The sequence below is a fragment of the Phaenicophaeus curvirostris genome, chromosome 4 (assembly GCF_032191515.1).
Source record: "Phaenicophaeus curvirostris isolate KB17595 chromosome 4, BPBGC_Pcur_1.0, whole genome shotgun sequence".
Classification (NCBI taxonomy): Eukaryota; Metazoa; Chordata; class Aves; order Cuculiformes; family Cuculidae; genus Phaenicophaeus; species Phaenicophaeus curvirostris.
The window spans coordinates 14,420,154-14,446,881 of record NC_091395.1 but is presented as its reverse complement, the minus strand read 5'-3'; the positions used below and the strand labels follow the sequence as shown (position 1 = coordinate 14,446,881).

Genomic DNA, 26,728 nt, shown 5'->3' with positions numbered 1-26,728 from the left:
TTGTTTCTAACTTTGCTTTAGAAGAATAGTCAAGATGAGAGTTATCCAAAAGCTCCATCTCCTTTGGAACAAGTTAAAACAGATTCTCCGATTCTCGCTGAGCAAGTAAGAAATGTTTGCTTGATTTCAAAGTTTTCCAGTCAGGAGACTTCAGACAAAGGGGAGCTTCATCACAGCCACGTATGTATTATAATACTGACTTTTAATTACAGAGTCATTTCTATGCTGATAATGCTGAAATTTCACATTTGCAGTTAGGGAATCTGTTATGTCCAACATAAAGAATGTGAAAGGACAACCCTTGATAGAAAAGTAAAGGTGTATCCTTTCTCTTCTTGGAGTTATTTTGTATCTTTTTCCTAAGAAAACCATGTTCTTCTCTTTAAACCTTTACCTTTCATTTTTTCAGGTTCCTACAAGGTTATTGGTAATCATTTGTGAGGGTGGCTTTTCTTTTGGATGGGAGATATTTAACTGTAATGCTTGTGGCTGTCATTCTAACACTGGTGGCTGGCTGCAGTAGAGCCACGCTCTGGATAGAGCTCAGGGCAGAGTTTTTCATCCAGTGATGTAAAATATCTCAGATCTGTCATGTATACAGCCCGATATGTTATAGTTAATGTTTTGCTCTGATGATGGTGGTGGTCTGGGTAATACTGAGTCATTAAGCCCTTTTTGGTAGAATTCAGACATGTTAGGGCTCACCAGCAACCCTGAACTTGAATAATTCATGCGATCTCTTTGTTTTCATAGAACCTGACAGAATGCTTACCAAGCGTAACTCCAACACCCTCACCTGTCTTTTCCGAGGTGCATTTACCTCCAGCAGTGCCTTCCGTACCAGCCATTGTGCCAGCTTGGCCGAGTGAGCCAGCAACCTACGGACCAGCAGGTTTGAAGAAATACTAACATACATCGGAAACCACTAACCCCGAAAAACACTTTTAACTGTCTTGCTAAATTGAAGATGCCTCCAGGAGACACTGTTTCATATAACTTCACATTCCAAAGGCAGTCATTTCTAGGAATATAGTTTCACACTCCTGTAATCTGTTAAGAGGTCTAGTAGATCTTCTATTGCCCATCAGTTTTGTTTACTTTACTCCCTACCTGAAGGTGGAAGAAGGATGCACGCTCTGTTCTCCATTTTTCTGCTGAGTGGGATAACATTACATTTTGAGGGGGCTTGAGGATGTGCGTATCGTAGAATACATTGTCACTGTGTTGAAGTATGTGTTTGTGCTCTGTGTCCCGGGTAATCAGCTCCCTAAATCACTAAGGACTCAGCTTGGGTCTGGCATGTCTGGAACTAATGAGATCCATTTGGAGCTGCAAAGCCAGTATAATGTTTTGTGTGTGCTGTGTGTAGCATTTGTTTAGATTCAGTACTGCTCATTTGCTCAGGTGCTCTTTTCTCTCCCAGTGCTTTCAAATCAGCATACTGGGTGCTTATGATATGGGAATAATCCTGTCATACTCGACAGCAGCTGTGACAGAAAGCACGTAGCCCGGTTAATCTGAGCTCAGATTCAGCACTGACTGTAAATGGCTACTCAGAATGAGAACTGCAGAGATTCACATAGGCATTCCAGTTCCCTGCTTTTTTTTCTCTCTGGTATTCATAATTTTAAAAATAAACATGGGAAAGGTTTTATGTCTTTCTGGAAAACTTAACTGCTTCACTTTTCCTAAAAACTGGTCTCTGCATTTAGCCAAATCATCTTTGGTTTGTAGCTTCCTGGCTCAACAATTTCCTCCTGTGTCTTCCCGAATACTTTTTTTTTTGTTTCCTGCTGTCACTTTCTTTTGGATTGTAAATAGTTGTTATATATGTATTTTTTTCCCTTAGGTATTCCAGCCCAAATACCTGCTTCCTCATTGATGCCAGCCCCAGCAACAGGACCTGACTCTATAGTATCCCAGGCTCAGGTAACATCTGCTCCAGTTGCTGGAGTTCCCGTGTCGCTACAAGCAGTTAACCAGCCTTTAATGCCTTTGCCTCAGACTCTGAATCCTTATCAGGATCCGCTGTACCCTGGATTCCCTTTCAGCGAAAAGGGAGAAAGAGCCGTTGCACCCTCTTACTCCCTGTGCAATACTGGGGAAGACTTGCCTAAAGGTGAGAAGCGACAGGGAAACCTGGATTTTATACCATTGTTCCTATTAGGCTTTCTGTTCTTAAAGTGTAGCTAAAGACCACTCTAGATGAGCCTTAGCCCAAGAGGACTCCTTTGGTCATGTTGCTGGTCTGTGTCAAAAGATCTGATGGTTGTCGTTCCGTGCTTTAAGGTGTGGGAGGGAATATTGAGTAGAGTTGTAACTCTTCAGTTTGTGTTGCTAACTTGGTGCTTATTTTAAGTGGTTATGTGGTTCTTAGCTTGACTGACCATAACTTGAGGTTTTGTGGAGGTAAAGGATTTTCTTTGGAGAGCAGCCTCCTTTTGCAGGGACGGGTTTTCTCTTGTAATCAAAAGCTTGGATGCTGTTAAGCTTATTTTCTTACTGGTCTGGGAAAACACAGGTTTTGGCATATTACAAATCTGGAATATACCATAAAGAAAATAACCGTGTGGGATTGCGTGGCCATGTTTGTTTACTGAACTGTTTCTTCAAAAACTAGAAATGCAGTTCCACAAACTTAAAACTGAAATGTAAGTTGCAGTTGTGTTCTAGATACCTTACTGATACTCCCCAGATCAAAGACATGCAAGCAGCGTTTCTCTACTGAAATGGAACTTTATGTAGGGACCAGTCTTTCGATCAAGTGGAATGTGATATTTTTGGTCTTCACAGATCCTTTCCTGTTGTTTTTCTTTTCTAGATAAGAATATTCTTAGATTTTTCTTCAATCTTGGTGTGAAGGTAACTCTTAAAACTTCCTTATGTTTTTGTGTTTGTTGTATCCTAAAATTTGCTTGTATTTGGGAGTAGTTAGAGCGCAGAAGTGTAGTTGCTGCAGCTGTTCGCTTCATCTTTCCATGTGAAATACTTTCTTATTTTGCCATCTATTAACTGGGATCCCAGCAGTGGCCCATGTTGCTGTTAGAGTCAACAGAAGTAAATTTTATCTCAGCAGTGATGTGAGAACCATTGGCTTTCAACCGTGGCTGCACAAGTGACAGATTGTGCTTACAAACTCACAGGTAAACTGTTGTGAGTTTGAAGATGCATTCTTGCGGAAGCTGTGTGTGGAAAAAAAGAGGCCCTCCAGTTTTGACCATGTCTGTGCACTGACAAAGCAGTCGCAGCACAAATATCTCATATGTCTTTCCCTGGGGACACTCCCTCAAGTCACCTGCACGTCTGTCCTTCCTGCTCAGGTTAAGGACAGCACTATTTTACTTTTAACCTTCCAAGTAATTATAATAGCGGTTGATGTGTGTGCATGGTGCAAAACTTTGTGTATGGTTGGGAAAAGGCTTATTCAAAAGGGCCATATTTTCCATTATTAACTAAGGACCAGTTGTTTGCTTAGGTTTTCCCTTGCACACATAAAGATGTTCCCTTTTTACCTTCTCTGACTCTTTTTGTCAGGTGAACTACTTTGGAAAAGGTGCTGAGAGCATTTGGCTTATTCTACATGACTTTGGTCACGAGTAATGGTTTTCTTTGGTGTCTGTGCATGGAATGTTAAGCACAACTTAGAAAGTAAATGTAGATTTGAGAAGTGTGTGCTTAACACTAGTCTCTCTGCCTAACAGAAAATCTGTAAGTCCTTAGCAAGCGTACACTGCACTTGTTTCATAAGCCTACTCGTATCTGGGGCTCTCCTCGCCGGCACTGTGGATTATTTAGGATGTTGTCTATCATTTTGGTGCTTCAGCACCATCTACAGGTCCAAGTCCCGTGTTGTAGGAGCTGTGGGAGACCTGGGAGCTTCCTCCTGCATTACCCTGCCCCCCGGCTTTGGTCTTAGCTCCTGCCACGCTGCTATCCGCAGCCTTCCAGCTCCTTGTTCAGAGTGAACTAACCGACACCGGTAACCAGTGAGAGGAGGTCTGGGTAGGCTTCCTAGGACAGTTTGCCCTGGGAATTGTTTCTGCAGTTGGCACAGATAAGAAGGTGCCAGGTTTTGGGCTCCGCCTTCTAGCCGATAGGCAGAATGTGTGCGTGTACATGGATTTCAGTCTTTACAAATTTTCCTTGGGGAAACGATCAATCTTTGGGTCTTGGTGTAGGGTTTATTTGTTTGGGGTTTTTAAAAATGAAAATGTGTGTGTGGTGACTGCTTGTTGTTTCAATCGTTATTCTTTACAATCTTGACAAAGGTGAACTCATAGGGCAAATAGTGATTCTGGAAAATGAATTTGAAATGTGTGTCTTGAAATGTACAGCTAAAGCTTGATTTGACTGCATCATGTGCTTAAATTTGCTGTGTAGAATTACAGGACAGTTTGGGTTGGAAGGGACCTTAAAGCCCATCTGGTTCCAACCCCTCTGCCATGGGCAGTGTCACCTCCCACCAGACCAGGCTGCTCAAGGCCCCATCCAACCTGGCCTTGAACACCTCCAGGGAGGGGACATCCACAGCTTCCCTGGGCAACCTGCGCCAGTGCCTCACTGTGGACAATTTCTTCCTAATGTCTAATCCAAGTCTTCCCTCTTCCAATTTAAAGCCATTCCCCCCTCAGCCTGTTGCTCCATGCCCTTGTACAAAGCCCCTCACCTGCTTTCTTTTAGCCCCTTCAGGTACTGGAAGGTTGCTATAAGGTCTCCCTGGAGCCTCCTCTTCTCCAGGCTGTACCCCAGCTCGCTCAGCCTGCCCTCATAGCAGAGGTGCTCCATTTTCTGATCATCTTTGTGGCCTCCTCTAGACATGCTGATGTAGAAATTGCCACCAAGTTTTCTTACTGGTTGTGGCTATTGCCCATTGCAACTGCATCTGGAAAGGAAATGAAAAAATCCTGGACTCCTAAATATTTAGAATTGAGGGCAGTAATAACTGTGTCAAAAAGGTGAATGACCTGTTTATGTCTCTTTGAACATTCAAAAGACCAAATGCTCTTTTTTCCCCCCTTGTCTTGCAGGCCTACAGCTGCCCCATGTGGGCGCCCCATTCCTACCTGTACCCCCTGCACCAGGCCTATTTAGCTGCCTGTAGAATGTACCCAAATGTGTCCCTTCCCGTGTATCCGCACAACCCCTGGTTCCAGGAGGCTCCACCAACTCAGAATGAAAATGAACAAGCACGAACAAACAGGCACTTTCCTGTTCCGAGCGAGGCCCGATCCAATGGTCAAATCCCCCAGGCTGATAGATCTCCATCACTGCCTCTGATCGTACCTACAGCTCAGGTGTCAGAAAGTCAAGGACAACAGGTCTGCATAGAACCGGAGAATCCAGCGCAAGCTCTTCATGCAAACTATGAGGAGTCCCTGAGAGGGAAAAACGTGTTCCCACAGTCCCCCTTTGGACACAATCACTTTGTAGGAGCTGTTCCCATAGCACCTCCGTTCTTTCCTCACTTTTGGTATGGGTACCCAGTTCAGGGTTTTGTTGAAAATTCAGTAGTGAGACCCAGTGTTGTCCTGTCACCTGAGGACAAAGAGGGGACCGCTACCACCTCTGTGAACACGTATGTGGCCAAGGAATGCAGCCCTCCAGTTCCTGCTGTAAACTGTGCGGAACAGATTCAGAAGACTAAGAGCAGCGGCGGCTCAAGTGCTGTGCCCTTCCCTGCGGCTGGGGCAGGCAGCGACTGCAGCGCCCCGAAGGAAACCGCCACTAGGGCGCCTCAGCTGGAGCAAACTTGTCCTTCGCCTTCTCCTGCCAAGCAAAAAACTGGGCAGCAAACTCGTTCTCCGCAGACACAGGGGACTGACAGGCAGCCAGCAGTGTCCAGTGCTCCGCCAGTGTCGGCAGAGGCACCCAAAAATGAACTGAAAAATAGTATCCCCAGTCGTAAGGAGAAGACTGATAAAGGTCGAGATTCCAAGGGGGCTGGTCATCTGCAGACAGAAAGCAGGGCACAGAGAACGAGGGAAGAGAGCTCGGAAGATGAAAGTGAAGTTTCCGATATGCTGAGAAGTGGTAGATCCAAGCAATTTTATAACCAGACTTATGGAGGAGGCAGAAGGCCTAGGGCTGAGTGGGGTTATTCCAGCAGGGGAGGATACCAGTTCCAAAGGAATGAGGAAGCCTGGAAAGGACAAGCCAGCAGAAGCAGAGACGACGGCTACCAGTATCAGCGAAACTTTAGAGGGAGGCCATATAGGAACGACAGGAGAAGGGCGGCACTGGGAGATAATCAGAGGGGGCATCAAGCGTAGGATGCACGGATAATTGAAAACTTAAAATTGCAAAAAGTGATTTGAAGGAGCAGTTCAAGATCTTAATCTTTTTTAGTAAAGTTTTAACTTTCAGCAAGTACAGACTAGGAGGATGTGGACTCCTACTTGATGTTTTTGGGGGGATTATGGAGTTTGTTTGGCTTAGCATTTCTTCCTTGATGTCTAATTAGGAAAAAAACCAATAGGTTTAGTGTTTGAGAATTTTTTTTTCCCCCTCAAAGGTTTGAGTTTGTGATAGAAGATGGATTTGTGCGTTTACTAGCGACAAATTACAGCATTTGATGTGATCTAGGTCCTAAAGGTGATGGTAACATTGCACCAAATATAAATGTATATTTTCTCATACAATGCCTTAGTTCTGAACTGAGCTAAAGGAACTCTCAGCCTACTGCACTGTTGTCTTTGATGCTTCCAACCCAAAGGCCTTTCATCTCAAAAGATAAAAAATAATCTGTCAGACTTGAATGTTTCTCTCCAGTGTGTTACACGTACGGCAGCCAGCTGATCCTGTGTCTTAGGTTTGTTGTATATAGTTCTTTTCATATTCATAGGGTATATTTTTGAATTTGAAAAAGCATTTATTGTTGAAGTCGAAACCGAGACAAGCAGTCAAGAATAGCTGTGTATAAATTGGTAAGAATGGCTGTTTCCACCAAGAGTTCTTAATGCTGGTGATTAGAATGGTGCCTATGCCAACCGAATAATTACAAAGACAATAAAAATGTAGATGCTATGCATTTCCAAAATAATTCTGCATCTGTTATAATAGCAGAAGTTTTTTTAATGCCACTTTAACACTAATGCACTGACAAATCCTAGATATTTTGTGAGGAGAGACGCATAAAGTACATGTTACGCCTCCAAGTTTGTATGGTTGAGCTACTGTTCAGTATTCCTTTGTTGTTGCACTGTTGATGCAAATTTATGTTTTGCATGTACAACTCCTTGCTGGAACTACTTTTAAAATCAAGATGGAGAGTCTTGGTGTGCTCCGCTCTTCCCTACAATTCAGAAGAAAGTGGCTTCTGCCTTATTTTTTACACTGTGTCAGAGTTCTGATGCTGTTTCTTCTGATCCTGAAAACGATCTCTGCAGCGTTCCTGTTGCCTTTGCAGTTTGGATGTTCAGCCATCCAGACTCGGCGAATGCAGGGTGCATGGTATTCACTCAGCTCTGTTGCTCTGTAAAATTGACCGTTGTGTATATTTTTATATCTCTGTACATACTTGGGTGGGTGATGGTACCCTTTGTTCATGTCCGAGACCGCTCCCTCAATCAGGAAACTTGGGTGATTGACAGTTACATGACAAAGAATTTCTTTTCAGATGCATGCCATGTATAAAGCCCTACTTAAAATAAATGTTTTGTCTTTTCACTTGCTTTCTAATTGGATTTATGTATTTGAAACTGTGGCAAGGGCAAGGTGGGGTTTTGTTCCGATAGAGCCACTTGTAGACAGCAGCAGAACTATCAACCATTAGTAAAATCCAAAAGGGGACATAAACTGGAGTTCCAGTTCTTATCCAGAATGGGAGTGGTAGGAGCTGTGGGGTTTTTTTTTGTTGATCTGAATAAATTTTTATTCAGAATGTATTTGGGATTTCAAGAGGGATTTAATAGTATCAACTATTATGGTCCTCATTTACCTCTATTGCTTATAAAGACTTAAAAGGGGCTTCTTGTCTTCCTCTTGTCCTGGTTTTGGCTGGGACAGAATTTTCTTCCTCGTAGCTGGGCTGCTGCGTTTTGTATTTAGGATAAGAATAATGTTGATGACAAGACGCTGATGCTTTAGTTGTTGCTGAGCAGAGCCTACACCAAGCTGAGGCCTTTTCTGCTCCTCCCTCTACCAGTGAGCAGGCTCGGGGTGCACGAGGTGACCCCAGCTGACCAAAGGGATATGCCATACCATGTAATGTCATTCCCAACAATAAACTAGGGGCAAAGTTGGTGGGGAGGCCACTGCCTGGGGATTGGCTGGGCATCAGTGAGCTGGGGGTGAGCAATGGCATCACGCATAACTTGTTTTCTGTATTCTTTTATCATTTCCCCTTCATTTTCTGTCCTATTAACCTATCTTATTTCGTCCAGAAATCTATTTCTCCCCTTCCCAGTGAGGGGCTGTGTGGTGTTGCTGGCTGTTAGGAAAAGCACAACACCTGTGAGGTTCTAAAACAGCTCCAGTTGTAACCCAGGTCTGTCCAGCAGTCACTGAATAGCCATTCAGGACTAGAGCAGGCATTTAATCACGAGCTTCGCAAGAAAAAAGGCAGTGAGTGCATTTCTACAGAAACTTCTTAGGAATTTATCCATGGCTGTGCTTTTGGAACTAACTTAGAAGTCTATCGTTGGATGTGTTTGAGCGGGGCCTTGGTACTCTAGGATGGTTACAGACTGAAATTGCAGCTGGAGTATTCTCTCCCCTGTTGATTATGTATGGTTTCCTTGGGTTTTGCTGAAAGACACATAGATTGATTAGCCAACCCGATTAAGGTGGGGCAGGATGGCGCAGGCTGCAGGCTCCCTCAGGTTGGTAGAGGACTACCTGCACTATTCAGCATGTAATGAACTGAGATAACACAGCCTCAGGTGTTTGTTAAAGCACATCTTTACCTGACATTGAGTAGGAGACTGATTAAGAGAAGATGTAGAACTCAAGTCCAAAAGGATTTGTACTCCAGCTTTTGTGTGTTCTTTTCTAGAGTAGGGGGAGAGGTGTGCATACCAACATCATATAAATACACAGATTTTTGAATTGGTAATTCAATTTCACAGTGTCACAGCAGAGCTGTAAGTTAGGAGGATATTTATTTATGAAACTCTCTTCCAGAGAGTTTTAAAACAACAGTTGCTTCTGCAGCTGGACATTCGTGGTAAGCTTCCCTCTTAAGACAGAAAAGAGTTTAAAAGGTTTTTAAAATGAGGGAGTGCAGTCAGTACTTGGTACATAAGCAGATACTGAATTGAACTGAAAACCTCCCTTGAGTTTTGAAAAACCGGGAGACTCATTTGCACAATTTCAAGGTGGTCTATTTGGAAATTATTACACTGAAAATAGGGCTGTGTCACCAAAATATAGAAAGTGGCAGTTTTACTCAGGCTAGGATTTACACTGCTACTGGTCTCAGATGTTACACACAGCAAGAGATTTTAAGCTCCAAAAGATGAAGTGTTCTAAAACCTGATTGAGCCTTCTCGTCCACAAGTGTTTAGATTCCAATATGTATTTCCGTATGCCTGTTAAAGATGCTCAGATTCTATATTTAATCATCCAGGAAAAAGTAATTTCCACTCTTCTTTTGTTCCACATCCTTGGGAAAAGAAAAAAGGTCAATGTTACTTGAGGTAGAAGGTAGCAGTAGTTACTCTTGCAGACCTGGACATAGCTGAAATAAAAGACACTTCTCTAAGCTTCTTTCTACTTACTGCTCATTTCAGGTGCTGTTTCCCAGCACAGCAAAACTATCCTGTTAGTCTTCATTTTGTTACGTATTTTAAAACCTGGCCTTATACTAAAAAGCCATGACTTCTTTACAGCAAAGGTGCTTTTCTCTTACCTTGATTGAATTGAGTTTGTTTATTCTTGGTCTGTAATTGTTGGGGTCTCTTCTAAAAGTGATTTCAAGTTGAGATAAAAACTTATTCATTCCAGCCAGAAGAGTCTGTGGACTGTTAAGAGAGAACACCCCAGCTAAATTTTTGCAAGTTCTATGCAGGTTAGAGGTAGCTTTTTTGATCTCCATCCCAAGTTCATTCAGATCTGGTAACACAAATGTGAGCTGTATCTGAAAAACCAGGATGTGCTACATCTTCAGTCAAATCGTGTCTCAGACAAGAAATTATGACTACTCCACCTCTCATCTTGCAACAGTATCTCAGCACAGCACTACAAGGCACTGCCTGCCTTTCTACTTTGCATCCACACATGTGGGCTGCACACTTGAGTTGTTTACATTAAAAGGAAAAACACCCAGTCACACCATTAGCAAAACGTAACAGAGATCATAACATACAGTGATGCCGAGAAACTGTTCTATTATCACAATTGTTTCATTCAAATGAGTGTGTTCCTAGAAGGAATACCATCAAAACCAGGCTGGCAGGGTGCTGTGAGCACAGGGAACACATCGCTAGACCAAGGTGTTTACTTTTATCTGGCTCACATGAAGTACTTGGTCTCAAGATTTGCAGACAGGTATCTTCAGTACGCTGCCTGCTTTTAGTACAGCTGAGTTATTTTCATAAGCACAGTTTACCACTGGTTCTTTTTTTCCGTTCCTTACACCTGATGCCACATTCTTGTTTTCCTCTGATGGCAATTTAATTGGTGTGCAGTTGCCTAAGGCTTGTTTAAGCCAGGAGCTGATCTACTTAGAGGACCTGGTTACATTCTCCAGCTATACCCCAGCCTCTAAGTATTGATCAATCCCACCATTTTTTTCCTGGCTTCAAAACAAAAGCCAGAACCCTTGGGAGACTCTTGGATCACCTTAAATGCAGGTTAGACTTCCATACACTGGGATGCTTCACCTCCTTATTTCTGCTGATGCTTTTAATAAGCAATTTATTTCTACATTGTCCCGCATTATGTTGCTTACTAATCCAAACGAGTCTCTTACCTGTTCGCAAGTGTGTTCTTGGAAGGAACACCATCAAAAACAATCACACGGTCAGCAAGGTACGTAGCCATGATAAAATCATGTTCTACCACAAAAGCTGTTTTTTTAGCATGGAGAATGAAACTGAAATAGAAATAACGAAAAGGAGAGAGCTGAATGTAAGCTTACTGTAAAACTAGTGAGAATCACAGGAACCCTTCCCACCAGTTATACTTTACCGTTTAATGACTCTAGCAGCCATTAGACGTTGTTCAGAGTCCAAATATGCTGAAGGTTCATCAATTAGGTAGACATCTGCAGGTTTACCAAGACAAAGAGCTAACGCAACACGCTGCAGCTCACCACCAGACAATGTTTGAACCTATCAGGAGAAAGGAGGATACAGCCATATTTAGCTCAGATATATAGGTAGAGAACTAAAGGAAAGTTAGGATGCTGTCTCAGGCAATTAATACCTCCTGGTCAATGATGTTTTCTATTTGAAGAGGTTTCATTACATCAGTTACAAACTGGGGGTGCGTATAGGCATCTCTGATCTTCTCATGCAGCAGCTGACGAACGCTTCCCTATTAAGAGAAAAAATGTTGCCGCTCAGTTTTATGCACCACATCGCAAGGAAACAAGAAGGAACAGTTAACAGAGCTTTTTGTTGCAGGCATAAAGAAATTCTACCTGTGTATTACAAACATGGTTTTTGTAGCAATCACAATACTTAATAAATAAGGCTTGAAACGTACTGTAGATTTAGGACTGATCTTCTGGGGTTTGTAGCTGACATTTAGAACTGGGACCTCACCTGTAAGAAGATACAATTTATAATGAAAACAAGAGCCTTTCCAGTATCTTCAGAACAGGTTTCAATTAAGGTATTAAGCACTACCTCCTTCATCAGGCGTAAGTCTTCCTGCAAGCATTCGGATAAATGTAGTTTTGCCAGTTCCTAAAATGAAATGCAATTTAAGTATTACGTCAGACTTTTTAGTAACTGAGACCTCTAAAAAATGAGCCACTCATACAAAAACCTAAAGGCTTCAAAGAACATTGTAAAATTAGAATGCTTTGATGATCCCTATGTTTACTTCCAGCAAACAGCACTTGTTGTCGGTTGCTTTTTCAAATGAAGAGAGAGCTAAAGTCACAACAGTCTAGGAGTCGTTACTAAGCTCACCAGGTAAATCATCACCCTGCCAATCTAAGTTCTAAAAATGGGGTAACAGACAAGCACAATCATTAATGTTCAACAACTTGAAGTTCCCGCTATTTAGACAGTGAGCTCATGGTGTGACACGGGAAATAGGCTGCCCAGAGAAGTGGTAGATGCTCCATCCCTGGAAACATTCAAGGTCAGCTTGGATGGGGCTCTGAAAAACCTGATGTAGCTGAAGATGTCCCTGGTCACTGCAGAGGGATTGCACCAGATGACCTGTAAAGGTCCTTCCCAATCCAAACCATTCTATGATTCTATTCTATGATCTTCACCGGGAAACAAGCAGCTCAACACGACTCAAAACAAATAATTTTGAAGCCAGGCTCCCAGACTGAAAAAGGGGTTTAGAAGCGCACTAAGGGTCTGTAAAAGCAGTTGCCAACAAGAACCGCACTTACCGTTTTCCCCCAACATCACCATAATTTCAGAATCTGTGAATTCTCCAGCTACTATGGATAGTTCAAATTCTCCCATCTTTTTTTTCATTCCTGGATATTTGTACATACACATCTTTTTAACCTCTTCTTCATTCGCTGTCTCAGCCACTTTGAATACCAGAGACGCATCTCGAAACCTTAGATTTTCTGTTGGAACGTAGCCATCTAAGAAAATGTTGATGCCTGTGAAGAGAGGAAAAAAGATCATTAAAAGAGGTCTACAACAAAGCAAGACAAGGTGAATTTCAATTCCTGGCTGTAAATTCCAGTCAGATAAGGAGAATGCTGGGTATTAAATGGCATGTTAAGAGGGACAACAAAACCTCTTTCCAAGCGTGTGCTTTTTGACAACCGAATGATGAAAAAAATCTTAGTAAAAAATGACTGCCAATTGAATGATGAAAAATCTTTAACGTGTACAGTTTTAAGAATCTACTACTGTCAGATGCATCTTCACAAACTCATTTATTACCACGTCTCAGTGCTACCCGTGTGGTCAATTCAGCTGAACATCACAGACCTCTGTACTGTGCAAACTGCCTCCTGCCCTTTCTCTACTATTTAAAGGGTCTTCTGTTTAAATCCACTGCTTAGAAAACATCTGCAAGCATCAAAATTGTATCCACAGCAGCAGAAAAAGGGCATTTCATAACTGAGACTTTTGGGCTGAGAATCATGTAAAGCAGATTCTGTATAAAACGGAACAGTAGTTTCTGAGTTGCTGAACTGTAACAGTAAGATGACGTTCACATAACAGAACACCAGCAGTCTGTCTTCTTTTTTCTTTGACGGAAGTTTTTTGATAGGTTTAAAAAGTGAAATATTGCAAGAATTACCTTCTCTTACGCTGAAAGGCATAGTAACAACGCCGTAAGCGCTTGGCACACCATACAGGCAGCAGATAAAGTCAGAGAGATAATCTAACACGCTTAGATCATGCTCTACAACAATAATGTACCTAAAAAAGAGACAGAGAGATACTTTTATACTTCGATACCGAACATTTTTTCTTTCTTTCTTACTCTAGCCTTGCATAAACAAAAGCTATCAATGGGATTTTCATTCAAGGTGGTTTCTTAGCGTTATACCAATTAAGGATAGAGTTCAAATTTCTGATAAGCATTTTTTTTTTAAACTGTCTAATAAACAGACATTGTGAATAATAAGTTGAAAGCCTGTCTTTAGTGTGAACTGGCAGATTCTTTCTGTACAGTAAGTGGAAGAACACTGATTGCATGGAGTGAAAAAAACTTATCACATCTTAAGAAAAAACAAATAAAAATCAAAAATCATTGTGAGAAGGGGACCAATTGGCAATATTCAGGTGAAAAATAATCATATTTTCACATCCTTATTACAAAATGCTGACATAATACAGAAACTATAGGAAATAAGTTTCCAAAATGCAAAGGAATAAAATATTACTGACTTAAGAGTATTTTAAACATCTATTAATGTACCATACTGAGAAGTCAGCACTTCTAGGGAGATGAACTGGATGTTTCTTCCTTCTGTATACAGTCACCTATTATTACAGTCTAGCAAAACACTTAAAAGTTTGTATTTACCTGTCAGGGTTTATTAGGGATCGAATTGTGATGGCAGCCTTCAAGCGCTGCTTGACATCTAGGTAGCTAGAAGGTTCATCAAACATGAAGCTAGCCCAAAAGAAAGAAGTCTTAGTGAGTGCAGGCTTTCTACATATTCAAACCTAAATACTAAACATTTCAGCCATTAAATACACATATATAAAAAAGAAAAAAAAACCCATTATGTTGAGGAAGAGAGATAAAACATGAGAACTACGTACTGACACCTGCCTTGGATCTCCTGACGGTCACATAAAATTGTTAAGACTTTCGAGTTAATATTACTTTGCCAAAAGCTCTGACAAAGTTATCAAGTGTTACAAGAAACGAGCGATCAGTCAGGAATCCCATGCACTCAGTTCTGATTCAGCTTGAACTTAACATGAACTAAAAAGTGCAAAAATGCTTTAGGAGACTGGAAGAAGGACATCTTCCAAGAGAGAAAAGCAAAACAACAAAACAAAAAAAACCCACCCAAAACCTGCCCCAACCAAAAAAAACCCAGCCAAACAAAAAGCACAAAACCCAAACAAACAGAAACATCACAAAATCAAATCAACACAACCCCCCCACCCCATAATTCCTCTGATCTTGCTTTCTTGGTCCCAAGGAGTCAGGAAACTGCACAGACTACACAGTAATTTCCTGGCTGCAAGACAGGAGAAGAAGGACACAAGTTCCCAGAGGCAGGGAACCATCTGCCCATTTCTTATTCAGGGAGGCTACCTAAGGGACACTATCAAACAAGAGAGACGTATGTGGAATTTGGGAAAGGTCATGAAGTTGTCATGCTGAAATTGAACATTGGCTTCTGAAATGAGCTATTTCCAGTCAGATGAATTAAAGTATAAAAATCCCAGAGGTTATATACAGAGTAAATATGGATCTTAGCTGCTGAGTTGATAAAACAAATGTTTTAAAATAAGTTTCTTTAAATCTTTCAAACAAAAGTATAATTTCTAACAATAGATGCAAATTAGAGGACCGTACTCTAAAACATATTATTAGAAGCAATGTGTAACAGAAGTAAATAAAACATACATATCAGCCTTCTGAATGCAAACAACTGCACAAGCAAATCTCTGAAGTTCTCCTCCTGAAAGGTCCTCAACATTTCTTTCTTTCAGGTGGGTTAAGTCTGCAAATAAGCGGTTAATTTTAAATATGTTACAACCAACACAACAATTCATACTTTTATTACCTACAGAAACATGTATAATCACAGCAGACATCCTACACAGAGGAAAAAAACAGAAAGAAGTAAATTAAGCGTTCAGTTTACATAGAACTGTCATAATGTTATTTGTAAAGTCACAGCAAGTCATGGCTTCTCGGCAGCATCAGCCGATTTATTTGTATGGTGGATTCTTATCATGCAGGATTACTTTCCTGTTTGGTTTTCCATCATATATTCGACAAATGCTTCCGTCCCTAAATAGAAACTATACCAGTTTTAAAAATGTTTCTGGTTAGACCTGGCTGAAGAGTTCCGATTGTCAGGAAAATCATGTCCCCCAAACGTTACAGGAATTAGGTGAAGCCGGTATTTTCTCTTTATAAACAGCCAACGTCAAGAATATGCTGTTTCATGAGTAAGTGAAGTGGGACTCACAGATCATGTTCTTAGTGGCACAATGTAGCCTTGAGTTTACCACCCAGATCTACCCAAAAACCCCTGTTGTTAATTTAGCAAGAGCTAAATTTGATAACAACAGAATTAAAAACACCTACAAAAATACCCCCAAACCCTACCAGGGCTGGACTATGCAGATGTTGTTGCTATTAACTGCATTATTCTCTGAAGCCAGTATTACTCCTGTTCTAGTTAGCTATATACAAGGTTTCATGATTTTGGTTTGGTTTTGAGGTGGGGGAAGTTTTTTGTACTTGGACAATATTTTCTATATGCAATGGTTCTCACAAGAGGGGTAAGATTTTGCCGGAGCTGTCAGCAAGCAAGAACAGTAGGAATTTTTCCAGATTTAAAAATAAAAACTGCCTACCACAACACAGACTGCATAGGATTCCGTTAAGTAGCATATACAATTTTTTTTTAATTGGTACAGTTTAAATCAATCATCACATTAGCAGTTACTTTAGTTTTTCAGTAAACAGGAATTTCTCAAATGCTTTAAAGCATGAATTTACAAAATTACTTACCGAGCTGCTGACATACGACAGTTTGCGTCTTAGTTTCATCCTTCCTATCCAGAATTGATCCCACTGTTCCCTGTGTGAAAAATAATAAAAAACCCCACAACATAATTTCAACATTAAAAATTCACCACTGTCTGAAACTTTTGACACTGAAACATACCGCTAAATAAAACCTTTAAACACAAGAGAATTATTACAGGAGAGGCTCTGAGATTTCTATTAGCTCAGGAAAATGCCTCACCTTTGCAGCTTTAGGGATCTGGTCCACATACTGAGGTTTAATGATAGCTTTCAGGTCATCTTCCAGGATCTTGGTAAAATAATTTTGTAATTCAGATCCTCGGAAATAGGTCAAAATTTCTTGCCAGTCAGGTGGATCCTGTGATGAAATTAAAGCCTGCATTTACTTATACCATTCTAAAAACATCATAAAGAAGATCTAATTTTAAAATTCCAGTCAACACAGCAATAGGCTACGCTTGCAAGACTCAGAAAAATGCTTGGGTAAAAGCTGGTTACCAAACTGTTACATTGCTTCTGCAAAGTTTCGATTACAAAAAAAAAAGAAAGAAAAATTATAGATTTGCAAAATGGAAGGCAGAAGTTCAGATTCTTTTTTTCCATGTGCCCCTAGCCCTTTGAAGGAAAAGCATTTTAAATTTGCATGTAGGACATCCAAACTGTCCTTGGACAGTTAAGCAGCTATGACTGAAACTGCTTCATGGAGAAAATGATAACATGGATTAGTGTAAGTGCATGTCTAGCTATCTGATCCAGATAATCCAAAGGAAAAGGGCTGGACTGGTAAAAATCAAATGCAATAAAAATTAATTATTTTCTCTGCTTCTATCAAAAACATTTCCAAGGAAACAGGAGGAGAAGACAAAGGGAAAATGACAAAAAAAAGGAGAAGAACTGTTCAGAGCAATCACCCAGGAAAAAGTGCCAACTTGTGAAGTGCCATTTTACACGCGATACTACTCTGACCAGTGCAGAGTTCATTATTCCACTGGTAAACAGTATGGAAACAGCAACACAGCCATACTTCCAAACCAAGCAAATACACAGATGAAATGGCTCATAAGTTTTAGAGCTGAAGCAACATGTAAGATTCAATTCATACCACGTGTTTCTGTGGTCATAATGATTTGGTTCTTCACAGACAAGTCTGATTTTGGAAGCAATTAAGTACACATTCACAAAGTCAAAAGTTTTGCTATTTCTGCAATAATACCACCTGAAACAAGAAGTTGACAAAATAATATAAACCAAGCTTGAAAGGGAATGGAAAACGGAGCTGGGAAATTACTCTTTGTTGTTTTAAGCAGCAGCCATAAAATTAATAATTTATTAAAGCATTACTCTTTCAGTAAAAAAATTGATGAAGAAAGTTTGAACACACTCGTTTCTACAAATCCTTCTTAAAGGACAAAAGTGAGCATCAGAATTCAATTGTCACCACATATTTGAAAGTAAGAAGGTGATAACTGAAACACCATCTCATAAAAAGAGCCACAATAATTATTATTCATGTCTCCTCTCTAATAATATTCACTCTTTGGAGTATTCCTATGTAAATAAAACTCTCTAAATTATTTTGCTTGCTGGCTGCACAGTTTGACTCTCTAAATACATAGGAAAATGGATTATGATCCTCCCTGAAGACCAGCAGATTACAAGTTATTCTATGCCTGGTTCTCAAAAATACATATCTCCAAGTATTTGCAATCAACGTGAAGAAACTAAGGATTTTCAGAACTCAATATCATAGCGTAGCAACTATCTTAATCAAGTTACAATAACAACATATTTTATAAGACATCATCTTTAGAAGAATCAAAGATAAAAATGCCCAAGAGATCACAAGGTTACAAGGTGACGCTCATAGTCACTGGAGCTGTTGAGATAAAAACAATGTTAAGCTTAGAAGAAACTCCAAAACTTGAACTACCTAAAATCCCCTGACGGGGAACAGGCAAACTGTGCAGGAAAAAAAAAAAGTTGACATTTTTAAAGACTGGTATTAAAATGAACCCTTAAGTGTGACTTAAAGACAGCAACCTACCTTGATATTTATCTTGAGGGAGTTAGAACTCTATTTAGTAGCCTGCCTTTCTTGAAAGACATACAAAATTTGCAAAAAAGCCTTTGTTAACAACATCCTTCTACTGTTGTTTCTGCACGAAGCAGGTCACTGGCTGTTAACAGGGAAAGTGCCAGCGTCCTTGCAAATTCTATTGCATTCACAGTTAGGAAAATCCAGTGAAAAAATATAAGCACGCGGCTATTCATAATGCCAGCTCTATTTTATTGCTGATACCTACATCATATTTTCCAAGATTTGGCTTCTGCTTTCCTGCTAAGATTTTCAAGGCAGTTGATTTTCCAATACCATTGGTTCCAACCAATCCCAGTACTTCACCTGGACGAGGGATAGGCAACCTGTATATGACATCAATAACTTTAGATTATATTATTGCCATCAGATATCAACATTTGGCAGTAACGTAAATGTTACAACCCATTTCAGATTTTCTGATTATTTCAGCCTACATTGTTAACTTGCCAATATACAATTCAAATCAAATCAATATTCCTTAAAAATCAAAGATCATAGGAAAGATTGAGAGCAGTCTTTTCTTTCAACAGCAGCTCTGTGAAATGAGCAATAAAATTTCATTTATAAAATTTCATTATAATCCTTTCTAATAAGAAAAGAGTTAATTAACATTCAAACTGAGGTAATAACCAAGAACACCTTGATGAGCACTATGTTTAGGCAATCAAAAACTTGAACTTCTTTGTCTGTTTTTCATTGTTTTAAAAATAAAATACCTGTGAAGTTTGAAGGCATTGGCACAATATCTATGCGTTGTTTCTTTCTCCAGGTTGCTAGGTAAGTTAACAATGGACAAGGCTCCAAAAGGACATTTCTGTAATTGAAAAATAAATTTACAGATTACTAGTGCCCACAGACCACTTGCTAACAAAATGCTACATTCTAACCTGCACCCAGCTGTGTATTTAAATATTTTTAAAACAATTAACCAAATCACTTTCATTTACACAGTTACCCTTCCAAAGAAGCTGTATACCACATTTTTCAAATTAAACAGTTAGTGATTTACACTGTCAGTCTACAATATGGACAAGGCACACTGCATAGGTTCTCTAGCTCTTTTACAAAACCAGCTTTCTACTGCTTGGTGTATTTAGCCACAAACTCAAACAAAATCACATACAAAAGCCACAAACAAAAAGTTACAACCCACACCCAGCAACCCAACCAGTTCAGTAAACGGCCACAGAACTTCACTTTCTATAAACAGTTAACAAGGTCTGATTATTCAGGGAAACAAAATTGCTTTTTGAAGTTACAGTATGCATTACTAAATATAACCCATCCGGTGGGTCTCTTCCAACCTGGTTATTCTATGATTCTATAAAGAAATTTTATCACTTCAAATAAAGTAGCCTAACTTTTACCTTGATGCAAATACCACAACCAATGCAAAGTGTTTCTGAGATCCATGCTATTTTGCTCTGTGATGTGACTTCTATGCAAAGTTTTCCTGGTGAAAAAGAATAAGATTAACTCAAGAAAGTTGCTGATGAATCAGAATTCTTGCCATACTACTAAATTACAGAGGAATATACAAGTGATTAACATTCACTGAAGCTTCAGATTATCTGACAACCTTAAAAGCAGCATTACTACTGCAAACAGTTTGGGCTTGCAGTGATACTTCTAAAGGCTTTATGAAATGAAGGATGAAAGAAAAACAAAACCCCCAGCAATTATGAAAAACTAGTTCCTTAATACTTTGTTAAATTACACCTCTTACCCATCCGAACCACAGGACAACTCTTCTTGCATTCTTGACGGCATTTCTTTGGCTTACACTTGTCATGGTTGACAATAGCAATCCTCGTTAATTTGTCCGCCATAACGCACAATTCAGGGTTAAACACACACACCAGTTACAATGAGGAGTAGTGGGAATCTTCCAGATCCTGAAGAAAAAAAAAAAAATCCAAAAGAGAACATAATTACTGACAGCACATGGAAGAACACATCTGAGGTTATTACTAGCAGAGTTCACAGCTGAAAAATGCAAAGTGATTTGATTTTTTCCCCTTCTAAGCAAGACGGCTAACAAAAGCCTCAGATACAAGTAGGAAGGGTGTTGATTTATAAATAACTGCACAAATCTTTAACATCAGCTTTCCATTCCATTACAATTTCTCCACTGTAAAATAACTGTGATTACATCTGAGAATGTATCTGCTTCCAAAAAAAGCACGTTGTTTTAAGATCAGAAGAACCCACACCACTGCAAATTTCAGTTTCATGAGCTGCCTTGTATAAAGAAACCTTGTTCATACTGCAGTGTCTGACAAAGTCAAATTGTGACTACAACTATTACTCCAAGAACCTAATTATAATATTCATTTTTCAAACTGTATGCCAATGTTCTATATTAAATGATTAAAATGCTGTAAAATTTAAACCAGTTTTCAAAGTGCAAATTTGTAGCTGCATACAGAAGAGTAATTCAGGCAATACGAACAGATGTACATGACTATGTTTAATTATTTTGAGTTTCCTTAGTATTTGAATAACTACACTTGCATTCTGCATCTCCTAATATGGCATCATTAATATATTCCAACAAACGATAACAAGATTTTTAGAAAATTACTTTATTTTTAGAAGATAAAGGTCTTGAGAGTACCGGACAATTACATATTCCTGAAATCACAAGTAAATGCACTCGAAGGAGTGCAATTACTACTTCTATTCCTCTGTATAACTGTGTCTTCCCTTGCTTAGATATTGGTAACGCACACTGACAAGCACTGGATTGTACTGGGAATTATGTCAACAACGGTAGCAGAAGGGAGGAAAAGACAAAGAACTTGGATTTAGGGCTTGATCGATAAAAAAGGTGGGATGTATTTTAAAGTGCAGTTATATTTACTTTATCATATTCAAACACAAACTGAGAATAAAAATAATGACTTTATCTTCCTATGAGCAACACCACCTAAGCACAACTCCACATAAACAAACAACACCAAATTACATGCTCAGAAGTTTATGAGATCTTACAGACAATAAACAGAATTTTTTTTTAGGTCTAACAAAAGACCATAAATAAAGTACAAACATTTCTAGTTCAACACCACTAAACAACGGCGGCCCTACAGATAATGCCAATTCAAAATAATTTCAATTCAATGCAAGACATATCAGTAGTTCAAAGACATAACGGGGAAAGAGACTTGAAATACTTCAGGTTTCCACACAGTCCACATGTGCACTTCCCTCCATTAAAGGATTCCAACATTTCTTATTAAATAAAGTATTTTCCGTGGGATGCCCAGTTCAACTTTGCTCCACTAAACTGAAGTATCCTGCAGCGGTTTAGAGAGTATTTGCTACTAACAGCTACTCCACAAAGAAAGGTTGTGACTTCCAATCTCCTGAAAGGAGCAAGAATAAAATAGGTGTATGGCACATTTAACACGTTAAGACTCCATCCTTCCCTAAGCCCACCTGTGAACTTTAGTTGGAAGGAATCGTACAGATGCTACTGTTATATGAAAGAAAGGAAGAGACTGGCATCTAACAGGGAGCAAAGGTCAGAAATAAAGATGCTATTGTATTGTTAAATCCACTATTACCATACTTAGCGATATTTTAAGTGGTTCCTTTTAGAAGTGGCAGTCTTATTCCTCTTTTCAATTTCCAAAGTATTTTTAAATGAATGCCTAAAGATATTCTTCATCAAACACAAATGAACATAATTATTAGTCATGCTGACAACCTTATTGCGGCAGGTTCTACTTTTAATGTTTCAATTTATTTCTTTAATTTAATAATACTTCCTAAGCTGGAAAGTCCTAACAACACAGTTGATGTTTACAAATAAATGACTGAATATTAAAAAAAAAAAAAAAGTGATTGTACAGTGCTGTCGTCACAACAGATACACAATGTAGGGCTGAACATTGCAATTACATTCATAGACCAGGCAAACAGGCATGAAATAATGGGTTTGCAATTCTCACTTTGATACATTCTTCTTGCATAAGCTAACAAGAAATCAGAAGTCTTACTCTTAAAAACTAATAGGATGTCTGAGTCCGGGTAATTGTCTAGGAGACAGGTACTGGATTTTGTCAGTGTTTTAAGTAACGATACATTCTTTGGGAATACATCCCAGTGCTTTTCATAAAAGCCTTGTAGTTTGCAGAGCATAGAGTATTGAGGGGTGAATCACTCACTCTCTGGTTTCCCCTTGGGAAGTGCCTAACCTGTGTCAGCCCTTTCTCTACCAGCGCCGGCATGGCTGAGCACCCAGAGCAGACCGACCACACCATCTATCTTCGGGGCAGGCCTCTCCCTGCTGGTTATCTTCGCTCTAACCAGCATGCAAACCATTTCTATGAATTACAAAAGCAGGCTCTAGAAGACACAGCTGCCGTGCTTCAGGAGTTTGCCTCCCTATCCAGCCTCCCAAACCTCTGGTTGAGGCTACTGCCTGACCAGCACAGACAGCAGACCAGACAAACTCTCCACTCTGCCACCCCCCCAACTTAAAGCACTCAAGCAGAGGAAAGGGATGGGAGTTGCTGTAAAAGACCAGGCCAAATATGGCTTGAAACGATTAGGTTCTACCACCTACCTTGGCAAAACTTCCACTCAGGGGGATAATCAATATGAAGTTTAGACTGCTACCCACTGCTGAATCAGACCTGTCTGGTAACTAAGAAAAGACATGAAGATTGCTTTTTTCTTCTAACATATACAGGAAAATGTGCTGAGGGACATAGTTTAGTGTTCGATAGGAATAGTTGGACTCAATGATCCGATAGGTCTTTTCCAACCTGGTGATTCTATGAGTCTATGAAAATGCCCATCTGTGGTGAAAAGTTCTGAAGAGGCCATAGAAGCAAGTACACCAATCACTTTTTAAGCCCTTGGTGGTGGGGAATAGAACTACTGAACTGGCAAGTTCACAGGCACTCCTGCCTCACTGCTCCCCTCTAAGTGTCAGTCTATCCAAAACTCCCCAGAGGTCTTAAACCATTTCCAGAGAAAAATATTTGTGACTTCTGCCACTTATACAATATTCCGAGGACTGTCCTGATGTCTACAATGATAACCGTCCACAAGAGAAAATAATACTTTCTACTTAGAACTGGCAGTCTAGAGCAAATTAAACAACACTGTCCAAAACCAGACTGAATTCAAAATTATACATTTATATAGTTATTTTGGTGGCATTTAACCTAACATACTGAATAGGATAGGTTTCAAGGTGCAGACAGCAGAACTCTCAATACACTGAACACAGGTCAGCAACGCACACAATATGCATACGCTACTATACAGCACAGCAGTAATTGTTAAGTACAGTCAGCAGTTTAAGGGCAGGAGGAACTAGTATTCAGAAGCATTGAAGTGGACATCTCCTTTCCAAACCAAAAAGGATCGAACAAAACACAAAGTACAAAAATATTGTTACTAAGCACAAGAGTAAAGTATTTTGAATTTATGAAATACAATGGAGAGACAACAGAAAATCTTTCCAGAACAACGGACGAGAGAAGGAATAATAACTGCCAAAAATTTCCATTAAGTCCAATTATGACACTTAACAAGCACTAAAAAACGTCTATAAAGATGACACAAAACATGTTAACACAAGTACTGTAAGTCAGTGTTCCTGGGCATTCTGACGCAGCTCTGCTATCTCTGACACAACAGAAGAATTCTTTTTTAAAAAAGAGCACACAAGCAGACCTTGCCACCTGTCACAAAAGGCAACAGCAATGTATAACCTGTAGAACAAATGTCATGTACTTGCATTAAGAATATTCCTTTCACTAGCAGAATTGTAGTAGAATTTACTAAGTCAATGATGACCATGAAGGGTTGGTAATTGAATTGCATTATTCAGACTTAAACAAAGAAACATTAGAAAAAAGTAAATGAAGACTGAAACATAACAAGGACAATTCTGGAAGATGATGCAAAGGCAAGACCTGTGTTCTGAACAGAACCACATTTTAGTTACTTTGCAAAAACTCAGATAACATTATATTGAATTGCACTGCATCAGATGCCAAAGATAAATGCTGTGGAAAGAAGTTAGGACAAGCACCATTTGCACTTTCCTCTGAAAATTAGCCTCAAGAATGAACTCTCAATCCATTGCTTGTGGACTACATACAGTCACTCTATAACAAGAAACTTAAAAATTAGAACACTCAAAGAAAATCTGAATTAAAGATAAAGAATAGATTTTCCAACTGCATGTAGGAGACAACTACATTTCTAAGTGTCAAAACAGAAATAACTCTGCAAGAACAAAATCTACTAAGAACTCACAACTAGTCTACCTGTAAGGTTTTGACATCCATTTTAGAAACTGAGACAATGTACAAAAAGAAGTTTAAACAAGCGCCAAATCTCCCTGCTGTATTTAACTTGTATTACTCACAGGGCATTACATGAATATGAAAATAAATACAGTGTTAACATGAAAAGCATATGCTCTAATAAACTGACGCAGCATAACGAGTGGGTGTGTTTAGGTGGTGATGAACAGTATTAATTATCACTCAATCTTTAATATTTCCCTTTAACATGAAATAAAATGTAGGAGAATAAACCCATAAGCGAGCAATCTTCCACATAAAAACTGCAGAAGTATTTCAGGACCACTTGAATTTCTTCACCATGAGGGTGGTGAGGCCCTGACACAGGTTGCCCAGGGAAGTTGAGGCTGCCCCATACCTGGAAGTGTTCAAGGCCAGGTTGGATGGGGCTTTGAACAGCCTGATGTAGTGGGAGGTGTCGCTGCCCATGGCACGGGGGGTGGAAATGGATGGGCTTTAAGGTCCCTTCCAACCCAAATCATTCCATGATTCTATGTCCGAGTTTAGGAAACCACAGAAGAGAAAGTTAAAGTAGAATTTGAATGCCAAGCTGCATGCGCGGGGAGAGGCGATGGCTCCGCAGGGCCACTCCTGAACCAAAAAGTAGTTACTACTACAAAAAGAGCAATGTTTCCACTTAAGCTAAATTACAGTTAAGTTAATTAATTACAGTTAAGTAAGTAACTCTCTCTTGTAGAGACAGGCTATCCCTCTGATCGTATGCATTTTTATAGCACAGTGTTTTTTTTAAGAAACAGTGTTTCTACAGTCACTGTTACACTCTTGATTCTTCTGGAAATGACTGCATCGTGTGTGCAGTGTGATCTGTGCTGATGCATCAGCTGTGATCACCCGTTTGGGGCTTCTTCATATCTTAAACGGAAGGTCAGGCAAAGCTGAAGCCAGGTCCAAATTAGCAAGAGATTTGACTGTTAAGAAGTTCATAATAACATTTAAAGTAGCCCTGGGAAGGTAAGGGAATATGCATAAGATTTCTGGGAAAATGTATCCATATGGATGCAAGTGGGAAATTCCTCCTGTGCCAGGTCTAGTCTCGCCGCACAGAATGGATGGAGTTCACTCTCTCGCGTTGCTCAGGCCTGATAAGAGATCCTTGCTTCCTAAAACTCCAAAGCGACTCTTAGAGGATCGATTTGTCGGCATTTTCGGTACCCTTCCCACGCCGGGACCGAGGTCCCGGTTCAATGGAGCCAGCAGCCAGGCTGCCTCGGGGCACTACGGCTGCAGGGCGGCTCGGCGGGAGCAGCCGGGCCAGGCCAGGAGCCGCCGGGCGAGGAGCACCGAGCCGGCCCCGCTCCCGTGGTGGGGGGAGAACCGGGCCGGGGGAGGAGAGGCCCCGCCGGGCCGAGCCCCTTCAGTACCGCGTGAGAACGCCGGCACCCACCCCCCCACCCATCCCGCAGTCGGGAGGCCGCTTACCGGGAGATCAGGGGGAGAGAGAGAAGGAGACGGAGGCACTGCCGCTCCCCGGCCGGGCCCGCAGCGGGGGAACCGTGGCCCCGTCCCAGCGCCCAACGTGCTCACGCCGCCGCCCGGCCAAGATGGCCGCCGCCCCCGCAGGGAGGGGCCTGGCCGCGCACCAGCGAGAGGAGAGACGGAAGGGCCGCGCACCATAGAGAGGGGAGTGACAGAAGGGCCGCACACCATAGAGAGGAGAGGGACGGAAGAGCCGCGTACCATAGAGAGGAGAGGGACGGAAAGGCCGCCTCTCGGGGCGGGGCGCGGCGCCGCTGGGCGGGGCCGCCATCTCCGCGGGACGCCGGGTGACGCGCGGAACGCGCCCCGTTCCTCCTGGCAGCTGCCCACGCCGAGCCTCGCCTGCTCCCCTCCCGGATGGCCTCGCGCGGGGCTCCGATTCCCCCTATCCCTCCTCCCCCTCAATCGCCATTCATCATGCGAGCGGGGCGCGGCCAGGGTCCACTCGCCCCTCATTGATTCCCGCTCTTTTCATACTTGC

The 26,728-nt window shown here is 40.8% G+C and overlaps 2 protein-coding genes across 7 annotated transcripts in view; one reads left to right on the top strand and one right to left on the bottom strand.

The window, feature by feature from the left end:
• OTUD4 (OTU deubiquitinase 4) overlaps positions 1 to 7,665 on the top strand; it is a 31,126-nt gene extending 23,461 nt beyond the window's left edge. For 2 of the 6 annotated variants that reach the window (XM_069855306.1, XM_069855312.1), the window contains 5 exons: positions 22 to 180; positions 754 to 892; positions 1,850 to 2,119; positions 2,822 to 2,862; positions 5,028 to 7,665. In XM_069855306.1, the coding sequence (XP_069711407.1) occupies positions 22 to 180; positions 754 to 892; positions 1,850 to 2,119; positions 2,822 to 2,862; positions 5,028 to 6,269 (1,851 nt within the window). In that variant the 3' untranslated portion in view covers positions 6,270 to 7,665. The remainder of the gene's footprint in view (positions 1 to 21; positions 181 to 753; positions 893 to 1,849; positions 2,120 to 2,821; positions 2,863 to 5,027) is intronic. The other 4 variants (XM_069855309.1, XM_069855311.1, XM_069855307.1 and 1 more) reach the window with 4 other exon arrangements.
• A 1,633-nt stretch (positions 7,666 to 9,298) lies between these two features.
• ABCE1 (ATP binding cassette subfamily E member 1) lies at positions 9,299 to 26,307 on the bottom strand. Its single transcript, XM_069855313.1, has 18 exons — positions 26,191 to 26,307; positions 20,145 to 20,313; positions 19,786 to 19,871; positions 19,135 to 19,232; positions 18,624 to 18,741; positions 16,541 to 16,678; positions 16,303 to 16,372; positions 15,184 to 15,280; positions 14,122 to 14,211; positions 13,390 to 13,511; positions 12,515 to 12,736; positions 11,790 to 11,849; positions 11,647 to 11,705; positions 11,365 to 11,475; positions 11,128 to 11,270; positions 10,910 to 11,032; positions 9,848 to 9,959; positions 9,299 to 9,601 (listed from the first exon to the last, which is right to left on the bottom strand). The coding sequence occupies exons 2-18, from the start codon at positions 20,245 to 20,247 to the stop codon at positions 9,554 to 9,556; spliced, it is 1,800 nt and encodes a 599-aa protein (XP_069711414.1). The 5' UTR covers positions 20,248 to 20,313; positions 26,191 to 26,307; the 3' UTR covers positions 9,299 to 9,553.
• Between the last annotated feature and the right edge of the window lie 421 nt (positions 26,308 to 26,728).